At 36.8% G+C, this 16,585-nt stretch overlaps 1 protein-coding gene and 1 pseudogene across 10 annotated transcripts in view; both read left to right on the top strand.

The window, feature by feature from the left end:
* The window catches only part of Chd9 (chromodomain helicase DNA binding protein 9), a 260,391-nt gene that overhangs the window by 236,600 nt on the left and 7,206 nt on the right, over nucleotides 1-16,585 (top strand). For 7 of the 10 annotated variants that reach the window (XM_005388286.2, XM_013516197.1, XM_013516196.1 and 4 more), the window contains 6 exons: nucleotides 239-402; nucleotides 989-1,261; nucleotides 2,305-2,473; nucleotides 6,704-6,843; nucleotides 7,152-7,373; nucleotides 14,118-14,246. In XM_005388286.2, the coding sequence (XP_005388343.1) occupies nucleotides 239-402; nucleotides 989-1,261; nucleotides 2,305-2,473; nucleotides 6,704-6,843; nucleotides 7,152-7,373; nucleotides 14,118-14,246 (1,097 nt within the window). The remainder of the gene's footprint in view (nucleotides 1-238; nucleotides 403-988; nucleotides 1,262-2,304; nucleotides 2,474-6,703; nucleotides 6,844-7,151; nucleotides 7,374-14,117; nucleotides 14,247-16,585) is intronic. The other 3 variants (XM_013516200.1, XM_013516199.1, XM_013516201.1) reach the window with 3 other exon arrangements.
* LOC102029656 lies at nucleotides 10,040-12,228 on the top strand (annotated as a pseudogene).

Here is a 16,585-nt window from a genome sequence, read left to right on the forward strand (position 1 = left end):
TAAAGTAATTTTGTTATTTTTAAGAAAACTTTTTAAGTAAAAATAAAAAACTTGATTCAGATAATTTAAGCATGCTTAAATTATTAACCTAAATTTTATGCATACAGATTTCTTAGGAAAGTATTACTGAAAAGGAAGCTATAATTATTGATGCACATTCCCTATTCAGTATCATTGTTAAATGTATATTTGAAATTGTTCAATTCCATTTTTTAAAAATGTTTATAATTGTTCATAGCAGAAGGTACCCCTCATGTGAAAGCCTATGATGAAGAAAGCGTTGCATCACTGAGCACTACCCAGGATGAGACCCAGGACAGTTTTCAAATAAACAACGGGACACCAGAGTCTGCTTATCTTTTACAAGGTGGATATATGCTGGCAGCCTCATATTGGCCAAAGGTAAAGGAAAAATAAGTTCATCTTTTTAAAATAGGTGCTTTTAACTAAGTCTCCTTGAAAAAAATTAATGGTAGCCAGTTGTGACCTACAGAAAGTGTTCATTTAAACGCATGTATATTTAGTGGTAAAAAACAGCTAAGATTAGATTACTGTGATTCTCCCATTCTTTGACTGGACTAATACAGAAATAGTTCCCTTTAGTAAGGTTCTCTACTCTTAGATGTACTTTTTTTTAAGAGTAGGAAGGGTTTTTTGGGAAATAGGAATAGCTCCTGAGAGACAGGAAGAGTCCCAAGTGGGCTGCCTCTTTGATATACTTCTAAGTATTTAGATATTTTTAGAATAATAAAGAACCTCTGTTACTTTCATTATTGTAAAAATGATAGAAGATATCTTTATACTATTTTTGAACTTCACTAAAGAGAATTTATACCTGAATAACTTCACAGAAAGATGTGGGTAAGAAAATGTATGCATACCCATATACGTGTGTTGTACCAGGTTTAAGTCATCAAGGTTCTTTGGCTATTTCTAAAGTTCTGGCCTAACTATTAAAAGTATACTTTGATATTGCATGGCTTTCTAGGATCGGGTGATGATCAACCGATTGGACAGTATTTGTCAAACAGTTCTGAAAGGGAAGTGGCCTTCGGCTAGAAGAAGTTATGATGCTAATACAGTGGCCTCTTTCTATACCACAAAACTTCTGGACAGCCCTGGAGCATCTACAGAGTACAACGAGCCCAGTGTTCCCACTCCCCCAGGTGCTGGTGTCAGAGAAGAACATGATCAGTCAACACAGATGTCAAAGGTGAAGAAGCATGTACGAGAAAAGGAGTTTACAGTGAAAATCAAAGACGTATGTGTATTTTTATTGCCCTAGGGCCTGATTGCGATTGCGGTGTGCAGCATGCTTTTCCTGCAAACGGCTGCCTGCTCTTACTCTTCCTTCCTTCACATACTTGTCTCCTGGTATTTGGATTGTTTTCTTTTTTTGATATCCAGGTTATTAAACTTGAATAGTCTACTAGAGGGATCATCATGCAATGTGTTTCTTTCCTCATACTTCTGAAAATAGTTCTTCTGCTGATCAAGATGCTTTCGTAAACAGTGTGACAATTTCTGGTTTTGTTCTGTTGTATAATATAGAAATGGTATGACAGTGCACTTTCTCTTTTAAGCATTTATCACGCTCTCTTATCTGTAATGTTTATTTAAATATGATTATTTTGAAGCCAGGCACCATAGTACACTCCTGTAATCCCAGCAACTGGGGAAGGTGAGACAGGAGGAACACAAGTTTGAAGCCACCCTGGGCAATGTAGTAAGATCCTGCCTCAACAAAAAAAATAGATCTTTGAAGTTTAATTTATTCAGTATCTACATATGGATCATGTCATATGACTAATGTACCTAGAGATATATATATATGCCTAAAGCTGAAAATGTTACAGTGTGTATTAGTCACATGAAAAACTTAGTTTTGCTCAAACAAGTGCATATAGTGCCTGACTTTTTCTTTAAAATAGAAAGTTTGGTGGGCAAGTTGCACATGTCTACTCAGAAAACTGAGAAAGGAGTATTGTGAGTTCAAGAGAAACCTGAGCAACTTTTGCCTCAAAATACAATTGTAAAAGGGGTTCAGGATTTAACTCAGTGAAAGATCACTTGACTAAATTCTGTGAGGCCCTGAAGTTAGTCCTCGGTACTGGAGAAAAAAAGATTTAGTGTTCATTATAAAAGTTGTCTTAAGAGTTACTTAAATTGATTTCTGAGCAAGAAGGGAACTACATTAACATTTTAGGAGTTTTACTTCACTTTTTCTATGTAAAGTTTCTCTTAGTATCCTGCAGTCTAATTTTTGTTAACACTTTCTATCTTGATAATGATTCTTTTTAATAGGAAGGTGGTTTGAAGTTGACATTTCAGAAGCAAGGGCTAGCCCAGAAGAGACCATTTGATAGTGAAGATAGTGCTCCAGGACAGCAGCAGTACCTCACTCGACTTCGAGAGCTTCAGAGTGCATCAGAGACAAGCCTCGCCAACTTTCCAAAATCTATTCCAATGTCAGGTGAATATGTAAATAATACTTGTCTTATTATGACCATTACCTATCATTTCCAAATTCTCTTACATAGGCCCTTGTAAAAAAATTCATTTTTCCTTAAATGTTGCAGCCTCTCAGGCCTGTGAAATAATCAGTATAATTTTAAATCTTAATAAATGTGTATTGAAATTTACAGTATGATATTTTAAATCATAGAGGGCAGCTTAGTTTTGGGAACTTGAATATTTGGGTGGAGAAATCTTTTTGTCAAGTAACTTTATACAGAGAAAACCCCAAAGAGCATTTCATATTGAAATTAATTAATTTTAAGACAAACATGTAAATCACAAGTTAATGGTGATGGGTAGAAGTGAAAGAATTTGTAGTAAGTTTTTAGACACAGTGTATAGTACAGCCAAATAGAGGATGCAGGACTTATTTATAACTAATCCCAGGAAGTTAACCTTTTATCATCACCATGATACTCTTTTTTTGGTCTTTGAGACAGGGTCTCACTATGCAGTTCAGGCTGTCCTTGAGCTCACTATGTAGCCCAGGGTGGCCTCAAACTCTCAGTGATCCTCCTGCCTCAGCCTCCTGAGTGCTGGAATTACTGGCATGCGTCACCATGCCCAGCCCCATGATATTCTTATAGGAACAACATTCTTAACTATATTAAACGTCTCTTTTTATTGTTTGCCAACTATAACTGTCCTTCTTATTAGGAAATTAAGGAAAATCCTTCTTATTAGGAAATTAAGGAAAATTATTTGGAAGTAAATTTTGCCTGCTGTTGGGTCTTCTACATGATTAAAGTTCTGCCTTTAAAAGCAGTGCAGAATTAACCTTGTCATTTTATTTGAATAAGTCATACTTTTAAGAGTTATTGTCATCTCTTCCCTTGGGACTTTCTATATTTGTTTTTTTGAGTGGGGAGGGCTTTGTATATTTCTACTTACCTTTTGGCAATTTGAATCAAACATCTATTACATAGGTAATTGTTCCTATGTGTTGTGTGCTCTGTAGGCATTGAAGAATACTTTAGACATTGTTTTATCCTGGCTTGATTGTTCTTTGTCTACCCTTTTAAATTGTCAAGAATTGAGAATTAGGTGTTCAAGATCAACTAATTGTCACTATTGAACCCTACATACTAATCCTCACAAATACTAGTTTTCAACTAGTAAATCTTTGGTAAATAATACTGTTGTTGATATGTTAGTAGTAATTGTAATACCAATTTTGCAGCTATACAAAATACCTTAAGGCCTAAAAATAATATTATATAGAATTATTAGCCATGTATTATATCATCCATCTTAAAAATAAAAATGTGAAATCCAGATCTGTCTTCGCTTCATAACTTTTGAAAATCAACATTTTTGAGCCTTTTCTTATTTGTGAAAATGAGAGTTACTAGAGGAGAGAGGTCACATTGTTGGGTGGATTAAATAAAACAACATATATAAAGTGGCAAGTACAGAATTTTGAATACAATTAGATGCTAAACAGAAGTTAAGATTAGGTACTTACAGAATACCTGGGCATGGTAATGCCCACCTATAATCCCAGCACTCTGGAAGGTTCAGGCAGGAGGACCCAAATTGAAACTTGGCCTGGGCAATTTAGTTGCTTAGTGAGACTGTTTCCCAGAAAAGTGCCAGGGACATAGCTCATTGTGAATGCCTTGGGTTCAATACCCAGTAGTGGGGTGGGAGGTGTTGTTTCTAGTATTAGAGGCTTATAAATGAAATTCTTTATTTTCCCATCTATACCAATTTTGTTCTTGTGTGATTAACACCTCAGTTTCATCTGAAAGCCATGAGTAAAGACAGGAGATATAATGTACTTTAATTAATAAAGACAAGTAAAATAGAAGAGAGGATAAAACTAAGGGAGATCAGGTAAAGTCTTTCCAGAAAATGGGATTGTGGGAAGAGTGGAAAAGCCTAAACCAAAGACTTAATGCCAAGAAAATTGCATAGTTTTGTGAGAAGAGTGGTGTAGCTAGTGTACAGAGTCTTACTAGAGAAATAGGTATATGTGCAAGGTTAGAGCCAACTTAGGTAATGTGAACACAAGTTATGGAAAGCATCAAAAATTGAATTCTTGGGTGGGAGTTGAAGGTTGGCGGTCATGTTAGCACTGGTCTAAGGCAGTTCATTTATATATGAAGCCATAAGTTCTTATAAAATAGAGTAATACTTTTTAAAGTACTTTAGTAAATTTAGTGTTACTGAAGATAAAATATACTATAATAAAAGTACTTTCAAAATCATCATATTTGCAACAGTCTATTAATCTGATTATACCAAAGTTCACTGTATGTATATAATGAAATCTTTTTGTATCCCATTTTAGTGCTTTCATATGTATAATAATGACTTTAATCATTTCAATTAGTCATATGTAACCATATTAAATAAGGTACCTTTCTTAGTCGCTTTCTTGTGACTGGAACAAAATGCCTAACACCTGAACTTAAAGGAGGAGAAGTTTATTTTGGCTCTGGTTTTAGAAGTTTCAGGCCTTGCGTGCTCAGCAGCATGGCACTTGAGACAGTGAGAGGAGAAGCTAGGAAGGGAGATGCACCTTCCAGGTCACACCCGCAGCGACCCCCCTCTTCTACCAACAAGTGAGCTGGGGTGCCTCCACAATCCAGTCACCTTCCAAAAGCCTTGCCTGTGAGTATGTGAGGACATCTAGGTGTAAACCATGACAGCACCTTTTAAAAACGGATGTGGGAGGAAGATGAGCACCTTCTGTAAGATTACGCAGCCAGCCAAAAGGCCGTATTTATCTGTTATTAAAAAATCTTTAAGATTATGTAGTACTCTTTGAGAACAGGAAGGGTGTCGTACTCACCTTTAAGGCACTATACTGTTTGTTACATAGCTACTTAATAAGTGTTTATTGGAAAAAAAGCATGGAACTGCATTTATTCGGGCGCACTTTGATGTATACTTTCTATAAACCTAACTGTCTAGTACTTACTGAAATAAAGGGTACTGAACTTGGCAACTAAAATATTACTGATGATCTTAAAGAAAATACTTAAAGTAGGTTGGAGTAGGAATAAACAGTGGGAAGGAAATTAAGGAATGAGTTGGTCTTTTTACATGGAGCATAGTAGAGACCAGTTATTTCAAAAGTTAGGATTACAAAAAGATCAAGGAAGAACATTTTTTGTTTCCTCAAGTTGGATCATAATTTTAAGTTGAGAGAAGAATCTAAATAGAAGAAAGATATTTTGGCACAAGAAAATAGAGTTAAGTGATTTTTTTAAAAACAAGCTTTTTATTGGGTGTAGTGACACATACTTGTAATCCCAGCAGTCATGTTAGAGCTGATCCAAGGCAGTTCATTTATATATGAAGCCATAAGAAATTCTTATAAAATACTTCTATTATTATAAAAGGGAATCAGAGGCAGGAAGATCCCTGTGAGTTTGAAGCCAGCCTGCATTATATAGTGAGTTCAAGGCTAACTTGGGCCACATAGCAAGACCTTGTCTCAAGAAAAACAAAATAAATAAATAAATACATAAACTAGGAAATAATAGATTCAAAGAAAGGAGAAGGGCTCATCTTGGGCAGGAAAAAGGCATGCTTTCCCCTCCAGAACAGAAAAAAGAAAAGGTATATAAATATGGGGTGGGAGAGTTGAGAAAAAATAAGTCAAAGATTGAAAGAAGCCAGATGGGGTGGCATTTGCTGTACTTCTAGCGGTAAGAGACTGAAGCAGGTGGACCACAGGTTTGGGCTAGCGTATACTACCTAGTGAGAAGTTGTCTGCAAAAAATAAAAAAGTTTTGGGGGCTGGGGATTTAGCTCAGCGGCAAAGCGCCTGCCTGGCAAGCGCAAGGTCGTGAGTTCGGTTCCCGGTACCGGGAAAAAAAAAAAAAAAAAAGTTTTAATTAAAAAGAGTTACCAGTTGTGATAGCACACACCTCTGATCCTAGCACTGAAGAGGCTGAGGCAAAAAGATTGCCGTGAATTTGAGGCCAGCCTGAGCTACATAGTGAGTTCCAGGCCAGCCTGAACTACAAAATTCTGCCTCCAAAAAAACAAGTTGAAAGAGGCCTAGGTTATAATTTTCCAGGTTTTTAAGAAGTGGTGATGATAAAGAATTGCTTGATTTAGGATATATAAAAGAAGAACTAATATTGTCATGAATATTTTAAAAAATGATTACTTTGAATATGTTTAGGAACTGAAATACTATAACGATTTTTGATTTTTTTAATTTGATTAGGTTCTTCCATTCCATCAACCCCTGGTGCCAATGGAGTCATTTTAGACAACCAGCCCATAGTCAAAAAAAGGCGGGGAAGGAGGAAGAATGTGGAGGGTGTAGACATCCTCTTTTTTAACAGAAACAAACCACCTAATCATGTAAGTAAAATAATACTTAAAAATTACTGGTCTTTGAGTCTAAACCTCAGTCCTAGCAAATATACACTACAAAGTAGTACATATGTAACTTTGTGTTTTTAAGACTAATAACGATTATAACAAAATTAGAGGTGTACTACTCTATGCTCTTGTATCTTAGCAGAATCTAATTCTGACCAAGAATTTTAACTCTAAAGTATTTAGCAAAATTTTATACAACTATTTTTTTTTTCCTTCACAAAGGAACTAAACCAAAATTAGAATAATAAATCGTGGAAATAAAATTTTCTTTTGGTGTTCTTCTACAGGTTACTTTAGGCTTAACCACCTCTCAGATATCCACGGGAATAAATCCAGCACTATCCTATTCTCAACCTCAAGGAATTCCTGATACAGAAAGTCCAGTTCCAGTTATTAATCTTAAAGATGGGACAAGACTTGCAGGAGATGATGCACCGAAAAGAAAAGATTTGGAAAAATGGCTTAAGGAGCACCCGGGTTATGTGGAAGACTTAGGAGCTTTTATTCCTGTAGGTTATACCATAAAAGTGTTGGTATATTTTGTTTCTGTGAGTCATGAAATCTATAAATGAAGAAACATAAGTTCTCATCGTGCTCTAAGATTTAGGAAAACTAGCAGAAAAGTATAATTACCATCCTTCCCATCAATTTCCACTTTCCATTCTTTATTCAACATGTATTTAATAATAACATTCACTTCAAGAGAGATGCGATAGTACACAAATATAACACCACCACTTGGGAGGCTGAAGCAAGAGGAGCAAAAGTTTGAGGCCTGACTGCACTGTATAACAAGATCTGTCTCAACAAAACAAAAAAACTCATTCCTAACACTGAATGCTATGTTAGAGCCAATGAAATTTGTAAAGACCTAAAACTTTGAATCCTTTCTGTCAGGGTATTTATTTTATGATAATAATGATTATCCTAATAACGCTACTGAAAATTTGCTATATGCCTGTTACTATACTTAACTCTAACATCCATTATTTATCACTCCTAAAAATTTTACTAGGGTGGTACTGTTACATGTATTTTGTAGATAATGAATTTGAGTGAAATTTTAATAGTCCAAGGCCACATAACAAATAGATTTAAATCTAAAGTCCAAAGTACTACTCTGTAAAAGTCCAGGTTCATGTTAATCAAAAATGAGAATCAGGCCTGGTATGGTGGCACACTCCTGTAAGCCCAGCTGCTTGGGAGGTTTAGCCAAGTTTGAGGTCAACTGGAGCAATTTAGCCAGACCCTATTTCAGAATAAGATAAAAAGGACTTGTAGTGTAATTCAGTGTTAGAGAACTTGCCTAGGATACACAAGACCTTGTTTACATCTCCAGCACTCCAAAATAAATAAATAAAATTTTTTTAATATGACAGTTTAATGTGATGTCCTCCTCTCCCTCTCTCCAGGATTGAGGATGGGAATCAAAGTCCTTTGTACTGCATTTCTAGCTGTTCGTTAGTTACAGTATTCCCTAAGTCCCCTGGGCTGGGCTCAAAATTGCTATCCTGCCTGAGCGTCCCAGGAGTGCTTAGATCATAGGCATGTGCCACCCTGTCTAGCCTAATTTCCATTCTTCTTAATGTCTGAAATATTATCTTATTGTCAGTGACCTTTTCATTCATAGAAATCTATTATTTTCTAGTCCTACTTTCAGACACTAATGTACCAAAGTCTGTGTCAATGTCCTTTAATATTTGTGTGTATTTCAGAAGATAAAAGAGTAAGCCAGGCTTGGTGGTGCATGCCTGTAATCCCAGCACTCAGGAGGCTGAGGTAGTAGGATCGTTGCAAGTTTGAAACCAGCTTGGGCTATAAAGTAAGCTCAAGGCCAGCCTGAACTACATAGCAAGACTCTGTTTCAAAAAGACCAAAAAGGAAAAAGAATAAAGGCATACCCATACTGTGAAGTTATCAGGCCTAGTCTACCTACCTCCATTATCACAGTCAAAGGGATAACACAAATGAAGCTGTTCAGTACCCCAGGGCCTTCCTAAGGACCATGTCCTCTTCACCTGAGTATCCTCAGGACCAAGCCCGTTAGTCTTTATACATAGGATACTATCTGCCTTCCTGCAAATATTTATCAAATCTACTTGAAAAGATAGTCTTGAAAACTAAAAGGTTGTATATAAAAGTAAAATGGTGGTTATTTTTTTATCAGAAAAAGATAATTACCTTGTTTTTTGGTTTGTTTGTTTGTTTTTTTTTCTTTTCCATGAAACAAAGCCATATAAGCTGCAGTCTTTGGAATGATCTTTGTTATCTGATAAATGGATGGATGGATGGGTAGGTGGGTGAGTGGGTAGGCGGACAACAGATGAACAGACATCTGGCTGCCATTGTCACATGAGATAATCTGGGATTTACCTTAAGTCTGGCCTTTTGGACACTTGCTTTTCATTTTCCTAGCTACTTAGAATGTTACAAATTCTGATGCATTTACTTAATTCCTTTTTAATTTGATGTCAATGCTCTTGCAAGGAAAGTGTTTTTTACTAAATATAATAGGCATTCATGGAGTAAATGCCATGATTTTAAAAACAGAATCATTATTTGAAGCCTATAATTTCATAATACAGTAAACATTCGTTTACTGAATGTCAGCAAGTTTTTTTAGTGACTATTATGTGATAGCTATAATTGTAGTTACTGAAGATATAATAGTGAACAATATAAAGTTCTTGCCCTCATACTACTTACATTGTAGTCTCTGAAGATTATCATAGCTTTCTCTTAACCACTGCAAAAGTTTTTATTAACCTTATCAATTTTTGTTTCTACTTATTTTCATTGCAAATAAACCTGTTATCCTGCTGCTTTATTTTACTCTACTATTTTAAACACTTTAAAAGACAGCACTTGTTCCAGGAAAATTTACAAGATATATCTGCTTTCTCAAGGATATTTTAGTGATTTCTTGGTTCTCATGATTATGGTATTTTCTATAAATAATTATAACATGATATGAGATATACTATAATAGAGGTATGTATAAAGTGTCTTGAGTACAGATATAAGAGCAGTCTGAGGAGATACCTAGAAGACAGAGCTGCTATTTGACTGGTGGACAAAAAAGGAACAAGGAATGTAAAAGAGGATGCAATTGTAAGGCGTCATATAGTGACTATCTGATCTTTAGAGTAGGTAGGAGAGTGAGAGGGGATAGAAAATGTATAGAACGGTGAGTTGAACAGGTCCAGGCTTTGGGAACTGGTATACAAGACTGAAGAGTTTGAGCATTAGTTTCTTTGAATGTTATCACTGTTCACAAATAACTAAAGTCTCCTTTATAAACAGTTGGAGAGATAAGTTGCATGGTTTGGTAGAAAGTTTTAATGTTTATGACCAGATGGGCGATTTTTAATTTTTGTATTTGTTTACTTAGTGTATATTTGTTTGCTATTCTGGTGATTGAATCCAGAGCCATCCACATGCTAAGTAAGTGTCTGGGTATAACCGCAATCCTGGATATGAGTTCTGTGTCTCCTACTTGCTAACTGACCTTGAGGAAGATAACTTCTGTAAGCCTTGATTCCCCCTTTGTAAAATAAGAAAAATACCTTTTAGTATTGTATTACGTGAGATGAGAAATATTAGCGAGGTGAAGAAAAATAAATGTTATTAGCGCCCTTACGCTCTCTCTGGCATCTCGGCAGCTGTAGAGGAGGCAGGAGCCTCCAGGAGCCACCTGAATGGCGACCTGGACCCAGACAACAGGGAAGAGAGAGCTGCTTCTACGGCTGAGGAAGCAGCCAAGAAGAAGGAGCAGAAGAAGAAGAGTAAAGGCACTGTTGCAGGGCAGCAAGAACCTGATAAAGAATCAGGAACCTTTGTGGATGAGGTAGCAGAACAGTTGGAAAGACAAGCACTGGAGAAGAGATGACAACTATGGAGATGGAGATGGAGAACTGGAAGAAAAAAGGAGGAGGGAGGACCCTCCCTCAGTGCTGATCTGTGACCTGTACCCTAGCAGCGTCTTCCCCAGGGGGTGCGAGTACCCACCCACACAAGACAGGAAAACCGCTGCTTGGAGAACTACAAGCGAAGTACATGGACAAGTTAGAAAATACAATATAAGCTGGATCGAGCCTGAGATGACAGTGATAGAATTCTCTAAGAAGCTGGAAGACTGTTGTCATAAGCTCATAAAAGAGAATGGCTTGAACTCAAGCCTGGCCTTCCTAAATGGGTGTTCTCTCAATAACTGCTGCTCACTACATGCCCAACACAGGTGACACCACAGCATTACAGTACGATGACATCTGTGAGATCGACTTTGGAACACATATAAGTGGTAGGATAATAGTGCTTTTAGTGTCACTTTTAATCCCAAATATGATATATTATTAAAAGCTGTAAAAGATGCCACTTATACTGGAATAAAGTGTGCTAGCATTGACGTCCATCTCCATGATATGGGTGAGGCCATCCAGAAAGTTACGGAATCCTCTGAAGTGGAAATAGATGGGACGACATACCAAATGAAGCCTATCCCTAATCTGAACGGACACTTGATTGGGCCATACAGCATACACGTGGGGAAGACTGTGCCCATCATGAAGAGCAGGAAGGCGCTGAGGATGGAGGAAGGAGAAGTGTGTGCCATTGAAACATTTGGTAGTATAGGAAAAGGTGTTGTGCACAATTTTGATGCTGGATATGTGCCAATAAGGCTTCCAAGAACAAAATACTTGTTAAACATCATCAATGAAAACTTCAGCACCCTCACCTTGTGCCACTGATGGCTGGATTGCCTAGGACAAAGTAAATGCTTGATGGTGCTGACGTATCTGTGTGACTTGGACATCATAGACCTGTACCCACCACTATGTGACATTAAAGGGTCATACACAGCACAGTTTGAACACATCATCCTGTTCCACCTGACTTGTAAGCAGAGGAGATGACTATTAATTAGCCCAAAGCCACCTTGACATCTTTATTTTCTAAGCTTTGTTGGGATACATTATACCAGAATTAACGTGCAACATGTTGTCGGTTTAAACAGTGGAACTGTGTAATATTTTATCCATGTTTAAAAGAATTTGATTTTGATCAGTGGCACACCATCTAATGTAATTAACCAAGGAAAAAGCTTTCAGGACTTTCAAATGTTAACTGTTTCCTCCCTGTCTAAGAAATGCTATGCAGCTTAAATGAGTAAGGAATGACTTACACATATTGTCTGAAATACCTAAGTCATGCTTTTTGGATATTTATATTGCCATATTCTTAACTTGAATGCTTTGAATGACTGACTACATCCATTTCTGCACCTATGCCCTCTGGTATTGCATTATAACCTTCCTGGAATCCATTTTCTAAAACATAAAGACATTTTCAGATCTGAGAGCTACATTTTAATGTCTTTGGTTATAACTATGAGCAGGAAGTAACTATCCAGTTGTAGGCTTTTATCTGGACTGTAGATGTCTTACATGGACACGTTCTTCTGACATAGTGGCTAAAACAAGATCATTCTGTGCATAAAACAAGACAATCGCCTGCTCTTCATAAAGGAATATAGAGCTTTAGGACTATTTTGACTTTATAGAGTGTATAAAGTGTATAAAGTAGAGTGTATAAAATATACACTCTATAAAAGTATAACAGATACTTTATCTGTTATACTAATATTATAATACTAATATATAATATTACTAATATATAATATTACTAATATATAATATATATTACTAATAATATACTATACTAGATCTGTTATACTAAAAGTATAACAGATACTTTTACTAGTATCTGTCTTTCAGTTTTCTCCTGACATTGGAAAGATACACTAACTGAAAAATGACTTAGTAGGAACACTGTGAAAACTTGGAAAAGTTTAATGCAGTAAAAATCTCAGTATTCATCTTACTCAAAAGACCAAAAGAGCTTTAAAGCCACAAAAGCAGAGAAAAATGGGCAGACTTTCTGTTTCAAGCTTGTTCTAGTTAGAAAAGTTAGATTGAAGGTCCAAGGCCTTTCTCCAGAGCGCCCCATGCTCTCACCCTGTCCTGTGGCTGGTCTGGGTTTGCATTGCTCCTTGGGGCAGTCGTGTGTCGAGTTGAATGTAAGGGTGCAGAACATTGACTTGTTTGAACTCAGCCCCACTACCAAGTCTTCTATCCCTTGAATATATGATTTGTCAGGAATGTTCCAACGTAATTTCAAAATCACCATGTGCCAAGGTAAAACCTCAATTTGTGTATGCTTTAGCACGATGAGATGTTATTGCCTCTGGGATACTATTTAGTTCTGTGTTAATGTGTTTCTCTTAAGAGAAACCCATGTACCTAAGTCGTTTGTTCCATTCAAGAGCTGCTCTTTCTGCATTAGAGCTGTAAATGAATGTTACCTTCTGAGGAAAACAATCTAGATTTTAGCTTTCTGAAGCTGTTAAGGTGCTAATATCCAGTAGCGCCCTTGGAATACTTTGTCCATTTTCTGTGATGCTGTACAAATGGCAGAGCTCATGAGTTTATGCCTGGATATATTGTCTTCTAAACCTAGGATTTAAAAAGACCCCTGAATGAAGACTTGGAGCTTTCCTACCATTTTCTTTAGCAGTCAGCAGTCATCTTTCTCAGATTAAGTGTTGGAAGCAGTGGCATCACTGTGCCTGGAATGGCTGGAAGGAAAAGATTTGTATATAGGAAAGTGCTCACCTAAGGGAAAATCTGTTTGCCTACTAACCATGTATCTCTCAGAATCATTTTTTTTATGTTTACACTGATGTACCTTATCGGGGAAAAGTTACTAGTTTGATGTTCAACAGTAGTGCCTTTAGTAAATTATTTTACAACCAAAAATAAATAAATGTTATTAGCACAGTTTATAAATCACAGCACAAAGAGAGCCTACTAAGTTTCTACTGAAATTTATCAGGAGAGGAGAAACTCAAGAGACAAAAAAGTAAAGAACTACAAATTAGAGGAAAGTGCTCCAACGCCATTGGTAGCCCTTCAAGTGTGACTGCAGGTGTACCACAGTCTTTGAGGGCATTGAAGGAAAGAAGTAGCATAGTCTTGCTTGTTTCAGGAGGCAGGGGAAGGACCCACTTTCATATATGTAGAACCATAGCAGTGTTCACTGTGGCGGCCTTGAATAGATCTTTAAACGTATAGCTAAAGGATTAATGCCTGCACATAATATAGAATCAGACTACTTTGATTGGCTCACCTGTGATATTTTTAGTAATTTGGCAGAAGCAAAAATTTTAAAGATGTTTCTTTGTCTATATATTTTAGAGAATGCAGCTTTATGAGGGAAGACCCAAACAAAAAAGGCATCGTTGCAGAAACCCCAATAAACTCGATGTTAATAGTCTCACGGGAGAAGAACGTGTTCAGCTAATTAACAGGAGAAATGCCAGAAAGGTATTTATGTATTTATTGTTACTCTTTCTACATTGCTCCAGTATTTACAAGATAATACTGTTCTCATTGTGCATTATTTTCTAAGACCTGGAAATGAGTTGAACCTAGATTTGTGGAGAAAGAAATGGATGACAATTTCATGTAATCTAATTTCACATCCTTCATCATTGGTTGGCTGTGCTATTAAATCAAGTAAGCAAGTCAGTCAGCATATCTTTGCCTAAGCAGTGCCATTACATGTTGTTGTACACCATGCAAGGCCACTACATTTAAGGCAGTGTGATTCTCTTGAGGGGGCAGTTTGGCCCTGCCCCTTGCAACATTTGATTATGTCTGGAGACATTTTCGGTAGCCACAATTCAGCAAGATGGGGCAGGTAGAACTTTTTCCTAACAGGGAAAGGCCAGTTACCCAGATGTGATTTCAAACTTCCTACACTACTTAAGACAGCTCCACAATATTAAATGCAAAAGGTCTATAGTAGAATGATTGAACAACTCTGATATATGAGGACACCATTTACATCATCCATATTTTTGTAATTTTTTCATCAGACCACCTTAAAGTATCTTATTCTAGCAAAATCATATTATGTAATTTTCTGATACCTGGAAATAAACAAAGGTGTCTTATAGACTAATAAACTCCCAAGCTTATCCCATTTTACTGCTGATTGGTGAATAGTAAGAGTTGAGGTTTTTCAAAAGCCTATTTCTGAAATAGATATGGGTCAACATTTGTTTCATCACATTGTATTCTTAAGTTAGTGTATATCAGGCTGGGTATGATGACTCACTGCTATAATTCAGGAGGCTGAGGCAGAATTGCATGTTCAAGGCCAACCTGGACTACGCAGAGAGAATCTGTGTCAGGGGGAAGAAAGATTGATATATGTATATTCTGCTTCATAAAGAAAATAATAAAAGACTTACGACACTTTTTGTAAGTGTACTTTGAAACATTGTTTTTCATTCTGATGAGCAGGCAGCAAAATAAGAAAGAAAATTTGGTCTCAGAGGTAAGAACAGCAGATTTCTCACAAACTCAGTTACTTTACATTGGTCATGTTAATTCCCTGGTTCAGTTCTCTTTTCTCTGTTAAAAGCCCTCACTGCTAGGATAAAAATGCATAAAAGTATCTTAATTTTTCATAAGAAATGTTGAAGTTAGAACAAAACTATTTTAAGAATAACGTTTGTTTTAATATTGACATGTATAGAGACTCCTTAAAATTAACACTTATTTCCTCCCAGTTTTGGGGATATAGTTTGTTCAGCTTTTGTTATTATATACTTTAGACTGAAAGCATAGATGACTTAGAGAAAGAGTAAGGTGACAAGCTGGATGTGATGGCATATAATCCTAGCACTCTGGGAGGCTAAGGCCAGGAGGATTGCAATTTAGAGAGTCCCTGTCTCAAAAATTAGGGGTGATCATCTATCTGGCAAGCACAAGGTCCTGAATTGGATTCCCGATACAAAAAAAATCAGGGGTGAAGATGAGGATGTAGTGAAGGTCCTGGGTTCAATCTTCAGTATTGAGAGGGGTGAGAGAGATGTGACAGTAGCATTTGACTTAACTTTATGTTTGCTTAGATTTGGTGTTAAAATCTTTGCACTTTGTTTTACACCAAAAATTTACTTTCCTAAGTATGATTGAATTTGTCTTGGCCAATTTTTTTGTTGTTTAGTTTTGTTTTTTGGTACTGGGATTGAACCCCCAACCTTTACACTAAGACACATCCCCAACCCTTTGTTTTATTTATTATCTTTTTTTACTTTGAGACAGGATGTCACTGTCACTAGGGTGAGGCTAAGGTGACAGCAAGATCCTGGCCAGGCTCATGCTATATGTAGGTGACCCCATCCCCAGGGCTACAACAAACTGTTAGGAACCGGGCCTGCACAGCAGGAGTTAAGCAGCTAGTAAATCAGAAAGCTTTGTCTATATTCACAGCCACTCCCCGTTGCTGGCAGTATGTCCTGAGCTCTGCCTCCTGTCGGATCAGTAGCCATATTAGATTCTCAGGAATATGAAGCCTGCTATGCTTTTGAAGGGTCTCAGCTGCATGCCCCTTGTAAGAGTCTCATCCTGAAGTCATTACATGTTGTCTTCCATGAAACCAGTCACTAATGCTATAGGGGACTGCTAATATAGGTCTTTCTCCTCAGCCTGCCAGAGTGCTGAGATTACAGGTGCAAGCCTCCACACCTAGCTAGTCTTTGCCAGTTTTAAGGAGATGCAACACTTTTGGACTTTTACTTCTTAATTTTAACGTTAAACATTGTAAATTTTATTTTTAATTGTAGTAACCTCATGAAGATCCTTCCTGTTCATTT

This window comes from Chinchilla lanigera, unplaced genomic scaffold (assembly GCF_000276665.1).
Source record: "Chinchilla lanigera isolate Chin_1 unplaced genomic scaffold, ChiLan1.0 scaffold00032, whole genome shotgun sequence".
Classification (NCBI taxonomy): domain Eukaryota; kingdom Metazoa; phylum Chordata; class Mammalia; order Rodentia; family Chinchillidae; genus Chinchilla; species Chinchilla lanigera.